General features: G+C 45.0%; 1 protein-coding gene across 12 annotated transcripts in view; it reads right to left on the reverse strand.

Moving 5' to 3' along the window:
* LOC147017666 (teneurin-3-like) overlaps nucleotides 1-21,974 on the reverse strand; it is a 420,926-nt gene that overhangs the window by 59,745 nt on the left and 339,207 nt on the right. For all 12 annotated transcript variants that reach the window (XM_085847416.1, XM_085847409.1, XM_085847415.1 and 9 more), the window contains 2 exons: nucleotides 11,083-11,344; nucleotides 1,601-1,864 (listed from right to left, as the gene is read on the reverse strand). In XM_085847416.1, coding sequence (XP_085703542.1) covers nucleotides 1,601-1,864; nucleotides 11,083-11,344 — 526 coding nt within the window. The remainder of the gene's footprint in view (nucleotides 1-1,600; nucleotides 1,865-11,082; nucleotides 11,345-21,974) is intronic.

The following is a 21,974-nucleotide window of genomic DNA, read 5'->3' on the forward strand; positions in this document are numbered from 1 at the left end:
ACAAAACAAGAAGGGTCGAGGTTGGAAAAAGAAAAAACAAAACAAGGCGTATCAATGTATTTACATATTGGAGGAAATGGTGGTCAAATTCACACAACACTCATTTCTGCAACCACCTTACTCAAAGTCGAATGGTAAACAAACAGACAAGCCGGTAGGCGGACATGGGTAGTCAGCCGTTGCTAGGCAACAGAGGGGTCCATAGCAACTGTTCTTTCTCACACGTAACTAGGACATACCATGAACCTACCATACCAGTTTCATGTATATCTGACTCATCGTCTCTGAGATATAACGAACTTCGTTTTTTTATTGTTTTCGACCAGGGTTCATTCAAAGTCTATCTTGTCCGACAGTTTTCATAGGATCCGGCTGGAAATTTTTGACAATATGGCTGAATGTACTGCCCACAGTCGCTCGTGGCCTGATTTTTGATTTTCGAAAAAAATAAATTTTTTACGATTTTTCAAAAATTTCAAAGTCCCATTGCTAGGCAACTGTGGTGTCCATAGCAATGGTTCTCATTTGCACACAACTAGGTCATGGTATGAACTTACCAACCAAGTTTCATCGAAATCGTCATTGTATTAACGGACCACTGGACCGAACAGACATACATACAGACAGACAAGCCGGTAGGCGGACATGGGTAGTCAACTACCCAATAGAACCTGGCGCGATGGGCCTGTTCATTGGGGAATGACCTGAGGATTAAGCACAAGAAAATTCATGATTCTAGCTTCAAGGGTTAATGCTGCAGATTGTTTTTTCATTAAAATACCCCCACATTTAGAGGTTTTTCGGCCGTTGCTAGGCAACGGAGGGGTCCATATCAACGGTTCTTTCTCACACATAACTAGGACATACCATGAACCTACCATACCAGTTTCATGTATATCTGACCCATAGTCTCTGAGATATAACGAACTTCGTTTTTTTATTGTTTTCGACCAGGGTTCATTCAGTCCATCTTCTCCGACAGTTTTCATCGGATCCGGCTGGAAATTTTTGACAATATGGCTGAATGTACTGCCCACAGTCGCTCGTGGCCCGATTTTTGATTTTCTAAAAAATAACTTTTTGATGATTTTTCAAAAATTTCAAAGTCCCGTTGCTAGGCAACGGTGGTGTCCATAGCAACGGTTCTCATTTGCACACAACTAGGTCATGGTATGAACCTACCAACCAAGTTTCATCGAAATTGCCATTGTATTAACAGAGCACTGGACCGAACAGAGGGACAGACAGACAAACATATCGACAGAAATACTGATAATAAGGGTAGAAAGAAAAAAAAATCTCAAAAAAAATTTTTGGAGTTTTTTTTTTCTCGACTACATCGACTACCCAACATATCGACGGAAATACTGATAATAAGGGTAGAACAAATTTCAATTTTTAATTTTTTAAATTTTTTCAACGAGATCGACTACCCAACAAACATATCGACGGAAATACTGATAATCAGGGTAGAAAAAAAAAACTCAAAATTTTTTTTTTTTCGACTAGATAGACTACCCAATTAATTTGACCAATTCTCTTTACAATACCGTGTTTTTTTAACCCAAAAATATACCACACAGACTACAATGGCACCTACAGCTTGAGAAAGGCCAAAGACGGGCTGTCCATACGCGTTGGTCTTGTTCCAACAAAATGTGTGCTGCAGGTTGGGAGCAGCTGGGAACCAGGCCCGATGCACCTGGCCTTCCACAGCTACCACCAGGTGGACCTTGAGGAGATTGAATGGGATGGAGGACGGGGTCAACACCATGTGGAGGAGGGCACCGTAGCCTGGGGCATGGCTACTCACGTACCTGAGCCACGTGTCAGAGCCAGGGAGGGCAATGGTAGCGTGGACTGCCTGTTGAAAGATAATAATACAATCAGGAACACATCGAGGAAAGGAGAATTGATGTCAACGTCGCAGCATTTAAAAAGGACACTGTTGGGTGGAGTGAACAAACACAACCTGAATTGTGCTTTACAGAAACTAAAGTTACTCGTGTAAACAAATGAGAAATTGTATTTTGCTGATTTGTGTTTTTGTGTGGGAAGATAAAGCCCGTGCCATCATCGGCCTCGAGCACAAAGCCTGAACTGTGCAGTGCAATTGGGGAGGGGAGTATTTAATTATTGGGACGGGGTGGGGCGGAATGGTGGCAGGTGGCATGGAAGAGCCATAAGATTACAACGCAGTATACCAGCTTTATATTCGTGTTTTGCAAGTTGTAGAAAGCATCACGCATGTGTGTGTGTTGTTTTTTTTTCACAACTTGTGTGGTACAGCAGTTTCTTCGGTACACTTGCGTATGTGAACATCAAAATGACTGGACCCGTTGGCCGGGCAGTCATTGGTGAGCTTGGCACGTTCAAGTACCTTTGCCACCGGATGTGGACGGAGGTTATGTTTCCACCCCCGTTTGTCCGTGAGCAGGACATCTCAAAACGTTGTGGACAGATTCGGACAAAACTAGGTGGTTGAGTTGTTAGGGGAGGTGACAAGGACAAGGCGATTCGATTTGGGTTAAGGGTCCGGATGCAGATGAGGCCTATCAGTGGGATCCAAAACGTGAACTGCTCGGCATGGCGGAGGTACGCACTCGATCGAGGGCCTTTCTGGTATATTTTGCATGTTCTCCAACTGCAGTATATTTTATCGGATATTTCAGATAAGGTTTTATTCGGTGATGGAAACCTTGTACGGCGATTAATGAAAGTGTACCCCGGAGTGTTCCTTCAAAAGAAGTGTCAGGTTCATGAGTAAATCTGAATAAAACGCAGGAAGTCACACGCACGTTGAAGAAATTACCATCCTTTAGTGGGAAATATTGAGACACTTAATCCACTGGAAATCAGATCTTGCGTCGTAAAGTTACCGGCGGTCAGTAATCAGAGAAGATGAATCAAACGTGTTTGTGCGAGATAAATGGCTCCAAGCACCTCCTCGTTACGCAAAGACTTATCGGGAAGTCGCTAATCAAATATCGTCGTGGCAGGATGTCGAAAAATGTGCTTAGAAAGGCTACCTGCAGGCATTTCACGAGAAATGTGGGAAGACAACATTTAAAACTTAATCGGGCGGTGCTGGGTCGGGAAAAATTGTCTGCTGAGCTCAATTTTGAACCGTTGACCCACAAAATATCCCCCCTCTAAAAAGGGCCACCATATGGTGTATGGTAATTAAATACAAGATTACAAGCATGTTTGTAGACCAATTAATATAAATTGATGTCATTAGATATTTACACCAGGTAATATTTACAAAATATTACCTGGAATATTACATGGAATGGAGAAAACAAAGGACCATTTTATAAGAATGAAAACATGCTAATTTAAGGAATTTATGTATTGTTTGTTTTTCTCTCACAAGGATCAAGTGAAATGTCGATATAAACTGATAGTACTCACTGTATATATGATCTAAGGCTCATAGTGGAGCTGCCAGACACACATGGATATTTCGACGAAAGACACTGTTAGACGAGACAAGAACAGCCACTGAGCTTGGGGAAAGTACCATCACTTCCCGGGACACTCTGGGTACCAGTTGTGTCACAACAATGGCAACATCTTTCTCAGCGCACTCAGCGGGGGATTTCCTAAGGAGGTATTGTTACGAATTTGGAAGCTTACTGCACTCAATATTCAGGTCCTTTTCGATCAGTTATATCAGTAAGTGTGTGTTTATAGTTAGGGCCCCCTACCTGTGTCTAACGGGAATTACATGTGTGCGCTGCAGAGTTTCGTTTACAACAAACCTCCTTCACTTCACTTCACACACCGACGCCATGGCCCACGTGCGTTCGGCCACGTACATGGACGGACATTTCCATCGCCTCTGACCGGGACTCCACCCAGGAAGGCAGAGGCATGCCCCTTGTCCAATCACGCCACAGAGAGCGACTTTCCCACGGCACCCCGGCCAATGGGATTGAGATTGCCACAGAGAGCGACTTTCCCACGGCACCCCGTCCAATGAGGGTGGAGAGTCCCTCAGACGGCGATTTGCTCACCTCGGAGTAAAAAGGAATAAAAAGGAACGCCAGGCTGGGTGGAAAAAGGGTCGTGGTGGTGGAGGGTCGTGTTGGTGGAGGTCGTCGTGGTGGTGGAGGTCATTGTGGTGATGGAGGTCGTGGTCGTCGTGGTGGTCATCATCATCGTGTTGCGGGTTTGAGTCCCGCCGAGCTGGATCATCGTCGCCTCTGATCTTCTCCTTGGTCTTGGTCGATTGGTGCGTGGCCGGTTGGAGAGTGCGGTACCTGGTGCTTGGAGTGGCATCGTGTTGCGGGTTCGAGTCCCACCGAGCCGGATCGTCGAAGACCACATGAGGTGGACAGTTCCAAGCACAGGCTCTGGTCTCCAGCTCTCCTGTCCTCGAGCTGGAAGCCTTCAATAAAGACCCGACAGGGTCCATTTCTGTGTGTGGGCTCGTCTTGAAGTCGCAACTGTATAAGTGCTTGTGTGTGAATTTGAATTTCTTATAGTCTAATAACTCTGCTCTTCTGTGTTCCCCTCCCTGCCTATTGTAAATAAATACCCCTTTTGTTGAATGTATCAGCTCATTTCTGTGTTTCTTTCATTGGCTAAGCACGATGCATGTTGGGAAATTGGGAAACGGTAAATTGTGCATTTGGACCGATGGGTCTTGGTAACCATCCGCTCGGGTTACGCACAGTTCGAGCACGAAAACGGCTCATTCCGCTCGAGGCCTGCCGAGGGTGTGAATTCCCCGGTAGCTTTGCCACGTGGATACTTAGGTATATTGAAGTTGGCAATTAACCCTATTCCACACGGCCGAATTATTGGCGATTCACGGTCCTGTAAGGGACCCGTGCCTTTTGGAGTTCTCCGAGGAGCACGATCTAAATGCCGGGTGTTCGGTGGAGCCGACTCTACTGCTCCACCTAGCGGTGATGCTCGCTGCCAACGCCAGGCTCCACAACAGCATTCCCTTCTCCCAGTGGATGCCAACCAATGGGGATTGTCCATGCTCTTAAGCTTTTAAATGGTGAACATCAAGGAAGGAAAGATGATCGGCACATACCATTTTAAAGGTTTTTTGGTTTGACTGGACCGGGGTTTGAACTGCCGACCTCCCAGACTCAGAGCGGATGCTCTCACGGTGACACCACTGAGTCTGGTCGATCAAATATAAATTGTATTGTTACGTGGAAAGGGGTGGGGGATCCATAGCTGAACTGTGGTAAGTGTAGTATGGTCCGTGTGTTTCGCTTAAGTTCGATTGCTATGCAACAGGAATGTGTCAGAGTAAGTCGTTTGTTCCACATGACGATGAGGAGGCAGCGTATGTAATTTATAGACAGAGTAGACAGATTAATTATTTATGTGTAAATACCTCTTGTTTGTAGGCGGGGTGAGGTGAGATCTTCCAATCGCAGTGTCACAGGTGTCACAGGAGTGCAACTAGGCTGATTATGATCTCTCTGGCCAGTGGGCAGTGTGCTGTGGAGCCGGAAATGGCAATGTAATTTAATTTTTATTGTGGCCGCCCCCGTGGGCGGCACCTCATACGAGGACTCTCTCCACGAGGAGAGGACCAGAAGAGGCTCATGTGCAAGGAGGTCCAGCAAGTGGGCCATGGAGGAGTTTGTGAGGGAGATGTTCTTGTGCTTTTGTAGAAGCTTTGGGATAAACCCAAGCTGGTATCACCCTGCCTTTGGAGAGGAGAAGGAGCCACCATGCCTTACAAGAATGGGAGAAAGACCTCAGCACTTGGAGGAGGAGGAAGTGTCGACCAGGTCGGGCTGTCCACGTGGCCTGGTTGATGGCCTACTCATCGCTGGCCCTGCTCATGGCTTTGTTACTTCATCTTTGGACACCATTGTTACTGACTCTCATCTTGCACCTGGTTTCTTTAAACGTGCTGCATTGCATCGAGTCCTGCGTCCATCCTGCGCATCGTAGATACAAAGGGAAGTCCCGCCTGCATCATTGTGTTGGTGTACGAGTGTGATCTCTGGCGCCCATTGGGTTAGGTTTTGCGTTTTATCTCTCCTTGCATACAAGTTTGCATATCCCATTCTCGTATTTGCGTCTTTTGATTCACTTGGTTTGTTCCGTTTATTATAGCGTCTTGTCGACCCTCTTCCCTGTACTTTGCTTTTGAAATAAACCGTTTGGGTGGGTGCCTGGAATTTCCTATCCCTAAGAGAGGATGATCACCTGTCTGCTATCATCTGAACTCCAGCACTTGCAGCACTCTCTGGGGTTCGGAGACCGGATTGTGGTGATATTGTGGCAGGTGTTTTGGTGATATAGTGACACCTACTATTGGTCTGGTCAATCTGATGGTGACCATGCCCAAGGAGTTGCTGTAGCTGTGTCCAATAAGCTGCCTCCAATGATAATTGAGGTATCACCGCTCAACGAGTGCATTATGAGACTGAGGATTCATTTCAATGGTCTCTCTATATGGTCCGACTGAGGCGAGTGATCTCACTGTGAAGTTGGCATTCTATGCCGCGCTCGCGTCTGTGGTTGATCAGTACCACAGAAAAGATGATCTCCTCATCTTGGTGGATTTCATTGTATCGATGGCACTGACAGGGATGGTTATGAGACATGTGTTGGTCCCCATGGGTCTGGAACTGTGAACCAGAGAGCACCAAGTTCCTTGTCTTTGCAAGAAGTTGTGGAGTTCGGGTGGCTGGTTCATGGTTTCAGCACCCACAGGCTCAACGCTGGACTTGGTATTCCAACTCTGGTGGTGTGGCAAAGGAGATTGACTGTGTGCTACTTGATGGTCACTGGAGGATGATATAGAACTGTAGGGTCTATCGGAGTGCCCAGTACCTCAATACCAACCACAGGCTTGTTGTAGCATCTCTGAAATTGCAGCTAAAATCCAGGAGAATGGTAACACTCCAGCCAAGGCTGGATGTTGACAAGCTCAAGGATGAGAGGGTAGCTGAGGAGTTTGCGAATCGGCTGAGTGAGGATTTGGGGGGAATCCTGAAGAGTTGTGGAGTGCCTTTAAGACTATGATCCCTTGATGTTGGCGGCGGATGTCTTGGAACACACCATCAGGTGAAGAGGAACTTTGTCTCCCAAGGGACACTGAATACCATTGACCAGAGTCGCAGGGCCAGGCTTAATGGGAGAGCAGAGCTATGCAAGGAGCTGAGGCATAAAACTGTACGTGTGCTGAGGGCAGACAAGGAGGCCTATGTGTGAGGAATCTATGAAGGAGTGTAGCATCACCTGTGGATGAGTGATTCTTGTCCTGCTTCTGGAGGAATCAGTGCATTGCGTTCCTCCAAGCCCTTCCCTCAGTGCACTGCAGTCAGAGCGGAGGGCGATGGGCTCTTGACAGAGGAATTCAAAATGAAGGCCCACTGGGCTGGTTACTTTGAGAGGTTGAAGGCCCAAGCTCGCAACTGGCTGCTGAGTTGGATGTCAGGGGTTTACAGTAACTATCCCCATTGCTGACCCTCCAATCAGCTGTGAACCACTTTCGTTTGTGCAAACACAGGCTGCAGTAAACCAATTGATAGGGGGGTAAAGCCCATGGGATCTGCGGCATCCATGTTGAACTTCTCTGGGCTGATGGAAATGCTGTACTATATCATTGTATGCAGTCATGTTCTCTGTTTGGAGCACAGGCATCATCCCAAATGACTGGAAAAGGGGCCTTGTTTTCCCTCTCTGGAAAGGGAATGGTGATCGCCAGGACTGCAACAACTACCGGAGGGTGATGCTCCTCTCATTGTTGGGCAAGGTCTTTGCTCGGATAATTATTCAAAGGGTTTGTCACCATTTGCTTGAGCACCAGCACCTGGAGCAGTCGAGCTTGACACCAAAGACGTCGACAATTGACCGTATCCTTGCTCTCGGGGTCCTCATTGAATGCAGATGAGATTTCGGCAGGGGCTGCTCGCAGCCTCTGTTGATCTCTGCAAAGTATTTGATTCAATGAATCAGGATGCCCTCTGGAGGATTCTCGGTTTTCACGGGGTGCCACCGAGGTTGATCGATCTGATTTCCGAACTATACTCTGGTGCAGAGAGTGCTGTGAGGTGTGGTGGTTCCATCTCCGACTTATTTCCAGTTGTTACTGCAGTTTGTTTGGGGTGTGTGTTGCTTCCCACACTCTTAAACGCTGGCATGGACTGGATTCTAGGGAAGATGGATGAGAGATCAAACTGCAAGATCTCTGACCTTGATTTCACAGATGATGCAGTCATCCTTGTGGAGACCATGGATATCGTTTTGGGGGTCCTCGAGACACTGAATGAGGGATCGGAGCTGCTGGGATTATGGCTATTCCACGTCAAAACTAAGATCCAGGCTTTCAATGGCATCTTGGATGCTGCCATCTTGTCTGTACCTGTTTGTGGTGAGGATGTTAAGGTCACGGAGAGATTCACTTACCTTGACAGTGATATTCATGTCTCCGCTTGCTGTGAGTCAGAGGTTAATAGATGTCTGGGTCAGGCCTTGGGAGTCATGGATTCACTGGAGCACGGGGTGTGGGGCTGTCGGTACCTATGCAGGAGGATAAAGGTTTGAGTCTTCAGGTCCTTGGTGCTTCCAGTTTTGCTCTACAGATGTGAGACTTGGACTCTGACCAGGGATTTGAGATGAAGACGTAACTCCTTCGGTTACACAACTCCGCAATCAGGCCTCTTCGGAGAATCCTTGGCTTTTGCTGGTCAGACTTTGTGTCCAACGAGCGGTTGCTGAGAGAGACTCAAATGTGGTTTGTGACCCGCATAGTCAGTGAATGTCAGCTGTGGCTGTGTGGACAATGGATATGTGGCTCGATTTCCTGACGCTGATAATGCTCACCAGATTCTCTCAGCAAGGGAGCCTCGTGAGTGGAGAAGGCCAACGGGTTGACCACGTGCCTCGTGGTTGCAGCAGGTTGATCGGTATCTCAAGGAGATGGGGATAGAACAGGCATCTGCCTGGGGGATGGACAGACGGAGGCCACTGGAGCACCAATGGAAAGTGGATGCATGGACATGCTTTCCGTGTGTGGTTGCCATTGATTTTTGGCTCGTTTGAGTGACCTTGGGGAATGGTAGAGTAATTATTGAAGGCAGTTCACCATTGAGAGATAGGGCCCAAACTAAATGTACAGTCGTGGTCAAAAATATTGGCACCCTTGCACTTATTTCAAATAATGCACCATTTCTTCCAGAAAATTGTTGAAATTAAAAAATCTGTTGGTCTCCACATACTCATTCAAGTAGTTTGAAGAGAGAAAATGAGTCATTCTTTCTGCTGTTTTGTGTCACCGTGTACCGCAATGAGCATGGAGAAAAGAAAGAAAACCAGAGAATTGTCTGAGGAGGTCAGACACAAGATTGTATCCAAGCATGGACAATCTCAAGGTGACAAGTCCATCTCCAGAGATTTTTATGTTTCTGTATCCACCGTACACAATATTATCAGGAAGTTCAAGGCCCATGGCACTGTCGCCAACCTCCCTGGACGTGGCCGCAAGAAAAAAAAATGATCAAAGATTGCAGCGAAGAATTGCTCAAATGGTGGAGAAAGCACCTCAATCAACTGCCAAACAGATGCAAGTTGACCTTCAGACACAAGGGACGACAGTTTCAACTTGCACAATCCGTCGCCAATTCAATAAAAGGGGGTTCTATGGGAAGAGACCCAGGAGGACCCCACTGCTGAGAGAGAGAGAAAAATGAAAGCCTGACTGGAGTTTGCCAAAACACACCTGAACAAGCCAACATCCGTCGAAGAGAATGTCCTGTGGATAGATGAGACAAAATTTGAGCTTTCTGGTAAAGCACATCATCTCTATGTTTACAGAAAACAAAGGAAAGCCTTCAAAGTAAAGAACAACTTCCATACAGTCAACATGGAGGAGGTTCAGTGATGTTTTGGGGTTGCTGTGCTGCCTCTGGCACTGGAGTCCTTGAATGTGTGCATGGCATCATGAAATCAGAAGATTAGCAAAGAATTTTGGAGCGCAATGATCAAAGCATTTCGAACTCAGTGTCAGAAAGCTGGGTCTCCGTCGAACGTCATGGGTCTTGCAGCAGGACAATGACCCCAAACACACTTCAAAAAGCTCCCAGGAATGGTTCAACATAAAGTGTCTGACTGTTCTGAAGTGACCAACAATGAGTCCTGATCTAAATGCAATTGGACACCTGTGGGGAGATCTGAAAACAGCAGTTTGGAGAAGGCACCCTTCAAATCTGGGAGAACTGGAGCAGTATGCACAAGAAGAGTGGGACAAACTGCCAGTAGAGAGGTGTAGGAAGCTCATTCATGGCTTTAGGAAGTGCTTGACTGCAGGTATTTTGTCCAAATGCTGTGATACCAAATATTAAGTCGAGGGTGTCAATCATTTTATCAATGCCATTTCTTTTTTATTTTCTGATTTAAAAGGATATATTAAGTTCTGAATCAAAAACAAAGGTTCTGTAATGTGAACAGTGAAATAAAGAATTATGAAGACCAAATACATTTGTCAATGACAACTTATTTCTCGAGAAAATTGTGAGTTATTTGAAAAAAGTGAAAGGGTGCCAAATATTTTTGGCCACGACTGTATAGCACATTATCTCAAAAAGTTGTGGACCGATTTGGACGAAACTTGGTGGACATGTTGGGTGTGCGCCAAGGACGAATTGGTTGTAGTTTTTCATTATGTATTGCCTCGGTCTGTTGTAACTGATTGAGTATATCCTGAAATCCCAGCGCTGAACTGGCATTTTTACTTTTCATTTACTCAATTCCCACTCGATTTTGGGAGCCTGAAAGGTCTAAACAAGCTAAGGTCCAATGAGAGAATGCAATAAAAGATAAAGGACAGTGTATTGGTGGAGTAAGAAATGGGAGGGTGGAAACCTTCCTTGTGACTGACGATTAAAGTCACAAGGAAGGTGTCTGCCATTCTATTCATCAAAGGCATGATGCATATTATTGTCTGATTGCAAAGTATTGTGTTCAGCGATGTATGCAGAAACGCACACTGCTTGTTTGCAAGATTATGGAGAAGAGTGTTTCTGTATGCTACAAAACCAAATAAGGCAGTGAACACGTCTCACAAATGTGGGCAATCAAATAATATTGGAGTACCTGTATCTCAGGAATAATCGGGAAACTGCTTGCAGACAAGCCTTCCAGTGTTGACAGCGAAGAGGGGAGGAGGACAGGCATCGGGCGGGGAAAACCACTCAAGTCGCAGCTTGGAATCTCATTCTCTTCTCGCCGCAATACTACCGTGTCCATGACAACAAACCGATTCCATGGTAACCAAAGGGAGCGAAGCTGGTTTGGAAATGGCGCACGTTGGAACAGCAGTCTCAATGCAATGCCACCATTGGCAAGTACATCAAACCTATGGAACATTTCAAAAAAGAAACGCTACAACAATAATACAAAGGGAAAAACAAAAAAAACAAATCACGATTATACATACAGGTGCAGTGAAAAGTGGATAGGTGAGTGGGCCGAGAAGGCTGCAGGGGATTGAAATCGATGGCTTTTACATGATTACAAGCAAAGTTTGTTTCATCCACTATCTGTCCTAATATTTTTGGTTTAATTTAAAAACTACTTTATTGTTGGATGCGACACATTGTACAAAATAAAAACATAATCGTTAGAAATGTCTTTCATTTCAGAGTTGTGCAGAGGCTAATCCATCGAGCAGACAACTCTTCATGCCAGGTGTTGGTTCTTGGTTTTTACTTAGAAAGAGCAGAAAACAAAAATGTATATTTGTAATTTCACCATGCATATTCATGTCAACATATCACATGGATATATACAAGATAAAGGTACAGCAAAAAATGAACAAATGTGAGCACAATATTTATGGCAGTACAATGATAATAATATACACATACTATATATACCGTATACACATACATACACTCGCGTGGATTGGCTCTCTACGCTATCCTCACTACATGTCACTATAGTGAGACAACCACCGCCACATGATTAGAAACACCTCACCGCCACGTAATTCAAAACATCTCACCTCTGCTTAATTAAAAACAACTGCCACTGTGCAATTCAAAACACCTCACCTCGACAAAAAAAAAACAACAACTTGAGAAACAGGCTTGTTTTAACTGATAAGTACGTGAGTTGCCGTGTTGTCATGATTTACACAAAGCAGAATTCAAACATTTAATTTTGCAAATTTATTTGTAATATTTGTGATAATACATTTTTATAAGCAATTAATATTGAAGACTTAATTTTGAAAAAAACAAACTTTTTTTCAAAAAATTTAAATAAATAATCCCTCAGGACAGACACGCACGAGAGAGCTCAGTGCAGCTCAGAAGTTTGGGGCAATGTCACAAAAGTTTGAGGAAGTAGTTCAGTGACAACACAGGATGGGACACACATCAGCACACCCCACCAGTATAATATATAAAGCTCTTTCTAACCAATGACTGACTGACTGACAGGCATACTGGAGGGAGGAGAGGGAGGGATGGAAGAGCGAGGAGGGATGGGGGAGCGAGAAGGGGTGGGGGAACGGAAAGCAGTGTGAGAGGAGGGGAGGGAAAGGCAGTGTGAGAGGAGGGTCCATCCAGACATAACCACCGTCCAGACATGTATGGACATAACCACTGTCCAGACATAACTACAGTCCAGATACGTGCGGAGATATCCACTGTTCAGAAACTTGCAGTGATAACCACTGTCCAGACACATATGGAGATAACTACTGTCCGGACATAACCACCGTCCGGAGATAACCATCTGAATACGTGTGAAGATAACCGTTTAGATATGTGTGGTGATAACCACAGTCTGGATACGTGACGAGATAACCACCATTCTGATACGTGCAGATAAACCACAGTCCGGATACATGTGGAGATAACCACCGTCCGGATACGTGTGGAGATAACCACCATCCAAGCAGATACATTCGGAGATAGATAGATAGATAGAGAGAGAGAGAGAGAGAGAGAGAGAGAGAGAGAGAGAGAGAGAGAGAGAGAGAGAGAGAGAGAGAGAGATAGAGAGAGAGAGAGAGAGAGAGGTGTGGGGGGGGGGATGAGAGTGGTTGTGAGGGGGGGGGGGAGAGACAGAGAGCGAGGGTTGAGAGAGTTGGGGACGGGAAGGGAAGAGAGGGGGAGGATTCCAGCAGATGTGATGTCCAATTTAACAGCAAACATATTGATGAATCACACTGCCTGTGAAAAATTAGGATGACAGTTTATAGCTGGGTCAACATTTGAACCCAGGCTACACAGTTTAGAGCAAGCGTGCGTACCTCTCGGCTATCCTGCCACGATGTTAACGAAACGTTTCATTTGTTTTTTATTTGCGCTTATTCATGCTGAAGTGACGAGTCATATAATGAAAGAATATTGTACAAAAAAGGAAAATTGCCCATTTTCAGTCAGCCAGCCATCACCTGATACACCACAGAACAACATGGGACCAACACAGGCGAGTGCCTCCTGAGCATTCTTCAATTTGATTGACATACAGTATTCAGTGCCAGTGAGAAAATTGTAGAGTGCTCGCCAAGTGGCTTAAGCACTCCAATGAAATGGTTGATAAGGAACAGCTCAATTGGCAAGTGACAGCAATCTCCGAACCGTCATATTCATAATAAACCCCGCTGGAGATGTCCAAAATATAAAATATGTCCAAATTGGACACATTAACCCTTTTTAGCAGTCAGAACTACTGCTAAGTTTACATCTGGAGCTTAAATCTTGTAATTCCGCTTAGTTTAAAGATTCTTGAGGTTGCGGCAAATGTGAAAAAGAAATGCTGGCGTCTCCGGGCATTTATAAGCATTGCAATGTATCCAGAAATTTGTACCGATGATGAACAGGCATTCGATAAAATGAGTGAGGAAAGTGAAAAAGAAAACTTTATCGTGAAGAAATCGTTGCGGCCTGATCCGAGTCAAGGCACGGTTGAGCAGGCCAAAACAACATGGCGGCTTCAGACCCCAGCGAGGTAACACAGGATACACCTCAAAACCCCAGAGAGCGAGGTGGCCGAGTATGTGCCCGAGAAAGGATAAAATTAAATAAGGCCGTTAATTATCTTCAAAAGGGGTGTTTTAATTAATCCAAACCTAATTCTCACTCATGCACTTCCTCGGAATGCATGCAAAGTTTCAGGCTGCTAAGTTCCATGGTTTTGGAGTTATGGAGAAGACTCACTCACACACACACACACACGGATATTTAACCATCACTTTTGTGCACTTCTTCTTCTCATATTTGACCACCTGCACCTTCCTGATATTCCTCCTCACACACCGATATCCCTTTCTCCTTCAACCTACCCACTCTCTTTGCCATAGTCTCTTCTCCCATCCGCACCGAGCGTACAGCCCATCTCAGCTGGCCTTTCACCAATCTCCCTCTCAAGCTTATGTGCACACCAAGTTCCTCCCTCAGTTCATCCAACCTCCTTCGATCCACCCTCCTCCCTCCCACAATCTTCCTGGCCGAGTTGTTCTCGCAAACCTGCAGCCTCTGTTGCTGTTTCTCTGTCAGTGCCGCCGTTTCCAGATCGCAAAGGTAGGTCGGCGTTACACACGACATCAGAACCCTCCCTTTCAATTTCCTTGATATCTTTCTGTCTGCCATTAAACCTTCTAACCTCCTTCATGCTTTCGCACCCACCTTAATCCTGCTCCGCATCTCTGCCTCAGATTTACCTTCCCTAGTCACTATTCCCCCAAGATACTCAAACCTATTTCACTGTCTGATCTCTCTCCCCTCTAAGCTGAAATAAATTTGTTTTCCCTGCTGCCCAACCCACATAACCTCAGTCTTCTCCATACTCATCTTTAGCCCATGCTTCCCAAAAGCCTCCTTCCACTCCCTCAGTACTTCCTGCGTCTCACGCCTACTCTCCACCACAACTGCCGGATCATCCGCATACAACTCCCCACACTACCCCTCATAGTTTACCTTCCTGCTCACCAGCTCCATCAACATGATAAACATGTGTGAGCTGAGAGCACTTCCCTGCCTGAAACCGATGTTCACACTGAACTCCTCAGACATCCCAGGACAAACCAAAACTCTTCCCTTCATTCCTTCGTACATCCCTTCCACAAACCGAAGTTATGCTTCTGGCACTCCCATCCATATCAGCGTCAACATCACCAACTCTCTTGGGACAGTGTCGTCGGCCTTCTCCAAGTCCACAATTCCCAATGCCATCTCACCTTGCACCTCCAACCTCTTCGCCACCAGCTGTCTCAGTGTGAACATCCCATCCGTCATCCCCTTACCCTTTCTAAATCTCCACTGCTCTTCTCTGCTCTCCATCTCCACATTCTTCCTTCTCCTCCCATCCAGAATCCTCTCCAGCACCTTCATTACATGACTTATGAGTGTAATGCCCCTGTAATTCCCCAGACCTTGAACATGACCCTTCCACTTCCATATCAACACAATAGATCCTGTCCTCCAATCCTCTGGAATTGAATCCTCTCTCATACAAATATTCAAAAGCCTCTTTTTCCAACTGATTCCAACCTCTCCTGCTGCAATTATCATCGCTCTGCACACCTGATCAATGCCTGGCACTCTTCCCTTCTTCAATGCTATCTGCACTTCCTCCTCTGTAATCTCAATCAACTCCACTTTTCCCTCTACATAACACGAGAGCTCCAGATCGCCGTTGATTCTTCCCTGGTTCAACAACTTAAAATATCTTTCCCACACCCTCAATGCTACCTCCCTCTCTGTCACTAGCTCCTGCTGCCATCCTTAAACATTGCCCCCCTTCATGTCCTTATTAACCTCATCTGTATCATAAACCAATTTATAGATGATCTTCCCATCACCCTCCTCCACTTTGTTGTACACCTCCTCTTCCATATCATTCCTCACCCTATCCACAGCTGTCCTTGCTGTTTTCATCTTTTGCCCATGTAAGTGCAGCAACCCCGTCTCTGGTTGCCTCGCTCCATCCTTTATCTTCTCAATCCTCTTCCAAACCTCCTTTTTACCTACTGCCTTTGCTACTTCCTCCGTCCATCATACCTGATTTTTATCCCTCAACGATGCACCCTTTCCTGACATCCTTCCACACAAAACTTCTGCAATTCCCCTAAACGCCTCTCCGTACTTCTTCCACTTCTCCACCAAACCTTCTGCTTCTTCACTAAGTTGTTCATACCTGGCCCTCATCCTCTCCTTGTACTCTATGATGACATTTCCTCTCCACTTCCCCCACCTAATTATCTTCCAAACCTTGCTCTTAACCTCTTTCCTTTGCTTCATCCATACCACAAACACCACAGGCTTGTGTTGGGTGGTAACATGCTCTCCTGCCACTGCTGACAATCTTTAACCCTTAACAACTGTTGTTTCCTTACCACAAAATTCAGTTCTGTTATATGCTGTTCAATCCTCTCGGTAATCTTGTGGCTTTCCATTTGAAAGATTGAACCAGCGATGGCTGTTCCATTCCTTGCCACTAGCTCTCGACCATCTCTCTGCCTCATTCCACAACCAAATTTACCAACACAATACTCTTCACTCAACTCGGCTCCTCTCAAATGTGCATGAAAGTCCCCCACAATCCACAGCATCAACACCAGCTCAACCATCTCCATCATCCTCTCCAGGGCATCCCTGAATTCCTGCTTCTCCGCCCCAGTTCTCTTCCCGTTTTTGGTCCATATACCGACATACTACACACCATTTGCCTCTGTATCACCACCCATGACATAACTGTCCATCCCTCGCATCTTTCCACTCTGACCACCTGCTTGCTGATCTCTTCCAATACTATTATTCCCACGCCATTACTTTTTCAATCTCCACCCGCATGCAACAGGTTGTATCCTTCTGCCAAACTCCTTGCCCTGTCTCCTTTCCATCTGGTCTCCTGCACACACAACACTTCCAACCTCCTTCTCTGCATCATCTCCACCACCTCGACTTCTCTCCCCTCCATTGATCCCACATTCAAACTATCTCGCCAGACCTTGCTTCTGAACCGCTGCCAACCTGGCAGAGCCAATACCATCTTGACCAGTTTGTGTCATTCTGGTCATCAATCAGCAACGCTGCCCAGGCTAACCTGCTGGACCTACTGCCCTGGCCTGTTATTATAATCCTGGTGTGTGTATTCATACACACACCGCTCTTTCTCCACTCGCTCCCTTACTACGTCATGCCTGCCCCTCTCCCTCAACACTTGACTCTTCTCCCCCACCAGAAGCACTCATCCCTACCTCCACCCCACTCACTCCCTGTTCAATGCTTCCCCAACCCTCCCACTCCCCTTCCCTCTGTCCCACTCTCCTTAATGCACTAAAGTCCTGATTATTCAACTTACAAGTAAATGCTTTTCCACAAAACAAAACAAAACAAAAAATCACTCAGTTCTTTCACAAAAATCACAGTTCAAAAGCCATTCATTTCGTCCCTCATCACACTCGCACGAATACGCTCTTCGACTCCTACGCTTGGACCTCCTCGGCTCCAGCACTCTAGATCCACATTTTTGAAAACTGCCAAGCCTCACACTCTCAGTCTGCCAGTTCCTTGCTGTGCAGGGCCGACCCACAAAGGAAAAAGCAAGGCGAGCCCACAGGCACAAGGGCCAAATGCAGCCTGAACTGCTGATTCACTCCACCGTACCACAGGTTCAGGCGAGTCTACAGGCACAAGGACCAAATGTAGACTGAACTGCTGATTCACTCCACCGTACCACAGGTTCAGGCGAGTCTACAGGCACAAGGACCAAATGTAGACTGAACTGCTGATTCACTCCACCGTACCACAGGTTCAGGCGAGTCTACAGGCACAAGGACCAAACGTAGCCTGAACTGCTCATTCACTCCACCGTACCACAGGTTCAGGCGAGTCTACAGGCCCAAGGACCAAATGTAGCCTGAACTGCTGATTCACTCATTTAGGCTAAATTGCGTTAATGAAGATGAATATGAAAAAAATTTCAACCCATATTCCACATCGATCTGTTCAGTGGTTCTGGAGAAGAAAGTTTTTTTACGTTTATATTTTCAATTCAATGCGGCCCATGGACCACATGACCGATGACTTCATAAATTTAATTCCTCACTCACATTGGGTCATAGATCAGATATGTGAAGTTTCAGATTTTTCGGATTAGGATTTTAATTCAACCAATTATGGCTGGTTATGACTTCCCTGATTACATCATCATTAAATCACCTTATTTACATCACCTTATGTACCCCATGGGGAGTTGATGACAAATGGCAAGTTTCAATTATTTTCGTTGAGCAGTTTTAGAGGTGTCCATTTTTTTTTCTTTAATCCAATGTGGCTGTAATACCGTGTGACCGATAACAATAGAGTTATCAATAAAATATTCTCCATGAGGAGTCAAGGCTATGTTTAAAGTTTCGCATCGATCAGACAAGGGGTTGCAAAGAAAAAAAAAAAATTCAAAGCGAAAATATATAGACGTGGGCACAGACAGACAGACAGACAGAGGCATTACAATCGTCTTGCAACCCCTTCAGGGTAGGAATAACAAAGCTCGTCAAAACAAACGCACATGCACCTTAGCCCTCAGGCCAAGGCTACACAAACATGTACATCCTCACCCACAGGGCCAAAATGCATGGTCATACAATGAATATTTTCTAAAGGAGGACCATCTACCTTCAGCTATTTGAGAAATGAGATTTTTATCGAAAAAAAAAAACACAAGACAACCAAGTACCAAGAACAAATACATGGTCAAACAAAGCCTTCGGACAAACTAATACAAATGCACGTCGGCTGGAAGGCCGAAGATCGTGGTCAAACAAATACATACACCCGAGCGGCCGAGCCTATCGGGCCAGAATGTACGGCCGTATCCTACTTTATCAGTTGGCCAAACAACTGGTACAGAGTGGAGTAACTGCAAGAGATCAGCTGTCAGGCTGACCCATGAGGGAGTATTTATACAACTACTGCCTCTTACCTGCTCGAATAGGGATCATAACCTCCCATGCCACACACCAGCACTTGCTGCAAGGGTTCCGACAAACAGGAGGTGCCTGCCACTCATCCATCCTACCAATTACAGAGTTAAGCTCTCTAAATTGTAGCTGAAAAGAAGATATCGAAAGTAAATAATCATTCTGGCTCAGTTACAATGTGTGGGGAGAAAAAAACAGAACTGCCCGCTGCATGAAGCAGTGTCAACCGCGAGACTTCTAACTACAGCGTCAGTGAACCGACATATCGACATCAGTCAGCTGATACACACACACACACATACATGTATGTGCTACATGAACAGCCCATTGCCATTCTAGTTTCCTTATGTTTTCAATGTCACATACACTAGTTTGTGTTCTTTTTGAATTAATTCATTTTACTCGCTCTTCTTGACAATCCGAGCATACCTCTTTCCATGCTTCTGCGAGTCGTCTTTAGCTTATCATTTTTGCATGTAGGTGTCCAGGTTTCACGTCCTGGTCGTACAGGCAGGACACGTTGGTTGAAGACACAACGGCAGTTTCCCTTTGAGAATAGTACTGGATTTTGAAAAGCACTCCAGCACATTTTTTGTTCTGTTGATTTCAGACACTACACGTAACTGTTGACCTCTCCTAATTTGACGCCACTTACTTCAACTGCCTTAGGAAGAATGGATTTGTACAACATCACTTTCGTTTTCTTTAAATTTATCACAAGACTCGTTTTCGACCTTCATGCATTTCCTGAATTTGTGACCGTAATTCCTCTGGATTCCTTCACAACGTCGGTGATTTATGTGGGCTCTAATAATTATCTTCACACCTTTCTCTTCTCATTGACATCCAAGGGGACTATGAGCCTGTTGTCGGTGCTTCCACTCGTTATACGAGAAGACATACATTTTAAATTGTATTAATTTTACTTTTTATCCGGTTGTGCATCTTTTGCTTCTGTCTCATCACATAATATTCTACTGACCAACCAATGACTTACATTGATCCACCAAATACACCGTGTTCGATCATGCTTAAGTTTATGCCTTAATTATACTGTACTGCATATATATATATATATATATATATATATATATATATATATATATATATATATATATATATATATATATATATAAATTCCATGGTTACTTTCTGACTGTGCTGACAGATATAATATACCTGGTGTTTCTTTGGCTCTCAGTGTAGGTCCTTCAAAATGTAGTTACTGATTTTTCAAAACATCCATGTAACGTGTGTGTTTCAACGATGACATCAGATGCCAAAGTCCATGAACAGACTGCAACTGCAACTGAGCCGGTTTACCCGTAGTCATCATCCGGCCGCAACTTCAAGTTATTAACTGGCAATAGGTACCCAATACCAGGTGGGATGGCAAGTGGACACCCCCATGTTGGTCAGGACCCTTGCAACAAGTGCTGGTGTGACACAGGTGTTCATGGTCACCATTTCAGTGAAAAGTGGTGCTTAAAGTAGTACACATGTTCCAATGGAACTTCCAGCTGGACTAACCCTTCATCGATGATGCCATCGTTATCACCATGTTTACCCCATGGGGGAGTTGATGACATATGCATTTTATATAACATGGATATGTACGTGTTACATGAGTCCCCCTGGAATGTTTGCAGTCTTCTGCCAATCCTCACACTCGGTCCGCCAGTTCTTTGCTTCACAGGGCCGATGTCCCCGAGTCCATTAGGACGCCTCCTCGTTCCCTTGGATTGTTTGCAGTTTCCAAAAGACATAACAATATCCGCTGCTGAAAGCAGCGTGAGCAGTACATACTCTCAATGCGACAGCAAAGGTAATGACGACATGATCGTGACGGCCTGGTACTTTCTTTTAAAAACATGCTTTTATGGACATAACACAAGAAATTCATTGCAAACTAACACCTGGTACAGCAGGAAGGCCGAGCAGTAATGAACCTGTCTCTGCGTTAGGCCATTCCAATTTTATTTTTGTGTTTTATGTCTCTCCCCCCTCCAGATACATAAAATTCATGAATCGGAATAAAAATAAAATTTGAGATATCTTCTTGTATTTTTGCTGTTATCCGACAGTAAAAGTCCAAGAGTTCTATTTCAAGTCCAAGAGCTCTCCCAATCCATGAAAAGGGCTTTCAATTCTCTCCCAAGACAATGCCAACAAATAATTACCTTTCTGTCGGGTGTACTCGTTTAACCCATCACACAAGTTTGGTTGTTGTTGTTGGATGATAGTCGTAGTAGTCGTACTCGTAGTAATACCATGCTCGATAAAACTTCAAATTGAATGCAGGTCTTTCTGGCATAACAACATTCAATTCCACCATCCGTTAAACCTTCTTCACCGTTCTCATGTCGAGTTTTGTTGGTGTATTCGATTTCAGGATCGGTGCACATTGCACGAGATATCGTCTTCTCAGACATGAGCATGAAAGAGCGCGTCCTTCGAGATTGGACACCGCACGGTGTTTAAAGATCAGGGCCTCAGCACGAAAAACACAAGCCGCTGCAAATTAAATGAGAAGAGGTCCGAGGAAATGTTTCAGACAAACTTGGCTCCAATGACGATGTCCATAAGATTTCAGTGTTGGATTTAAAGATTTCATTGACAGTTCAGCCGAAAGGCTGGACGTCAAGCTGTCAAATCACGCAGAAGTGCATGCTCCATTTGACTTGGGGGCACAAGTATATAACATTTAAACTGTAACGTGATGTCAGGTTGACACATTCGGAACAGTTAAACTGTTCCAGTTTTGTGTGAACCTGTCCAACATAATTCCAGATTGGAAGATGAAAAAGATCCAACATGAAAATTGTCAGCAGAAATCATGACGCATCAATCTTCCACGTTCAAACATTTGTGCAGTATTATTTTTATTGCCTCCTCCTCCAAAAAGAAAACTGCTGCCAGTAAAAGACAAAATAAAATTGGTCTGCCCTTATCTGAAATATGTTTAACAACTAGCAGAATTCGATCTGTAGAAACCACCGACTTGCGCAGTAGCAGTCGGAGCCACTACATCATCGGGCCTATCATGTAT

Source organism: Eptatretus burgeri, chromosome 11 (genome assembly GCF_056783735.1).
Source record: "Eptatretus burgeri isolate ZD-2024b chromosome 11, Ebu_testis_v1, whole genome shotgun sequence".
Lineage (NCBI taxonomy): Eukaryota > Metazoa > Chordata > Myxini > Myxiniformes > Myxinidae > Eptatretus > Eptatretus burgeri.